This window comes from Eimeria necatrix, genomic scaffold, assembly GCF_000499385.1.
Source record: "Eimeria necatrix Houghton genomic scaffold, Enh_scaff2571, whole genome shotgun sequence".
Classification (NCBI taxonomy): domain Eukaryota; phylum Apicomplexa; class Conoidasida; order Eucoccidiorida; family Eimeriidae; genus Eimeria; species Eimeria necatrix.
This window is the reverse complement of record NW_013653136.1, coordinates 1-1,879: the sequence shown is the minus strand read 5'-3', so window position 1 is coordinate 1,879 and position 1,879 is coordinate 1. Positions and strand designations below refer to the sequence as shown.

At 59.7% G+C, this 1,879-nt stretch overlaps 1 protein-coding gene across 1 annotated transcript; it reads left to right on the top strand.

The window, feature by feature from the left end:
* Positions 1-353: 353 nt before the first annotated feature.
* ENH_00035250 (isy1-like splicing family domain-containing protein, putative) lies at positions 354-1,879 on the top strand (the record flags this gene model as incomplete). The annotated part of the gene is made up of 4 exons (XM_013580398.1): positions 354-392; positions 633-737; positions 1,145-1,255; positions 1,539-1,879. Coding segments are annotated over 4 exons (596 nt in total), but the record flags the coding sequence as incomplete, so codon positions are not given.

Sequence of the window (1,879 nt, the reverse complement as noted above, 5' to 3'; positions counted from 1 at the left end):
TGCTGCTGCTGCTGCTGCTGCTGCTGCTGCTGCTGCTGCTGCTGCTGCTGCTTCTGCTGCTGCTGCTGCTTCTGCTGCTTCTGCTGCTGCTGCTGCTTCTGCTGCTGCTGCAGTTGCTGCTGCTGCTGAGGGGTGCCGCAGCTGGAACTGCGTCGGGCTGTCGCGGGCAGCCTCAGTGTAGACCGTTTTGCTGCTGCTGCTGCTGCTGCCGCCGCTGCTGCTGCTGCTGCTGCTGCTGCTGCTGCAGGCGTAGCCAGCTGGTGCGAGAGATAGGGCGGGGCATTTCTATAATTCAAGATGCTTCTTTGGGAGAACATCGGATAAGAGATTTGAATGATGAAATTAATAAAAAGATGAGAGTCAAGAGGCGCTGGGAGTACAAGATCAAGGAGGTCTGCTGCTGCTGCTGCTGCTGCTGCTGCTGCTGCTGCTGCTGCTTTTTCCGTTGCTCTTTTGTTCGCTGGTGCTGCTGCTGCTGCTGGCAGGCTGCTGCTGCTACAGCGTCCGCTGCTCGGACAATAGGCAGCGGCAGTGCTGCTGGCGTGCTGCTGCTCTAGCAGCAGCAGCAGCAGCAGCAGCAGCAGCAGCAGCGGCAGCAGCAGCAAGAGGTTCTGCTGCGTCTCTGCGTGCAGCTAGGGGGCCCTGACTATTCGACAGCTTCAGATGCATTGTCTCTCAGTGGCATTGCAGCAGCAGGAGGAGACTATTATTACTTTGGTGCTGCTAAGGACCTGCCGGTACGCCGCTGCTGCTGCTGCTGCTGCTGCTGCTGCTGCTGCTTTGGTATAGTGGTGCTGCTGGAGCTGCTGCTGCTGTTGAGTGTGGCGGAGCTGCTGCGGCTGCTTCTAGTGGGTTGGCTGATGCTGCTGCCGCTGCAGCTGCTGCTGCAGCAGCAGCTGCTGCTGCAGCAGCAGCTGCTGCAGCAGTAGCTGCTGCAGCAGCAGCAGCTGCAGCAGCTACTGCTGCAGAAGTGACTCGAGTCAGCAGCAGCTTGCCGCTCCTGACATCGCAACTCTAGCAACAGCAGCAGCAGCAGCAGTGCGCTTTGCCTGCTGCACCGTTAGCTTACGAATCTAACTGCTGCTTCTGCTGCTTCTTCTGCTGCTGCTGCTGCTGCTGCTGCTGCTGCTGCTGCTGCTGCTAGGGCGTGCGAGAGCTGTTTGCTGCTAAAGCTGAAGAAGTGAATGAGCCCCGCAAAAGCCGCGCCCAATTATTTCGCCGAATTACCCCCGACTACTTTGGCTGGAGAGACGAGGTGCAGCACTCTGCTGCTGCTGCTGCTGCTGCTGCTGCTGCTGCTGTTGCTGCTGCTGCTGCTGTTGCTGCTGTTGCTGCTGCTGGTGTTGGGGCTGTTGCTGGAGGCGGCTGGGGACCTCTATGAGCAAACGCCTTGGGCGCTTTCTTCCTAAACCCTAAACCCTAAACCCTAAACCCTAAACCCTCAACTGAGGGTTTAGGGCGTGGGGCAGCAGCAGCAGCAGCAGCAAGACCTGCAGCAGGTGTGTGTCTGCTTCGTGTTTGCTGTTTTGCTGCTGCAGGAAAATGAGGACCTGCTGCTGGCGGAGCAGCAGCAGGAGCAGCTGTGGCAGCAGCAGCAGCAGGAAGAGTTGAGGCGTCAGCAGCAGCTGCTGGAGAGCGTGGGAGCAGCAGCAGCAGCAGACGTTGCTGCAGGGATGGCTGCTGCTGCTGCTGCTGCTGCAGCGCGAGACAAAGAGGCAGCCAAACGCAAGCAAGACAGCCAGGTACACACAATGCCGCAGCAGCAGCAGCAGCTGCTGCAGCAGCAGCAGCTGCTGCAGCAGCAGCAGCTGCTGCAGCAGCAACACAAAGCCGCAGCAGCAGCAGCTGCTGCAGCAGCAGCAGCTGCAGCAGCAGCAGC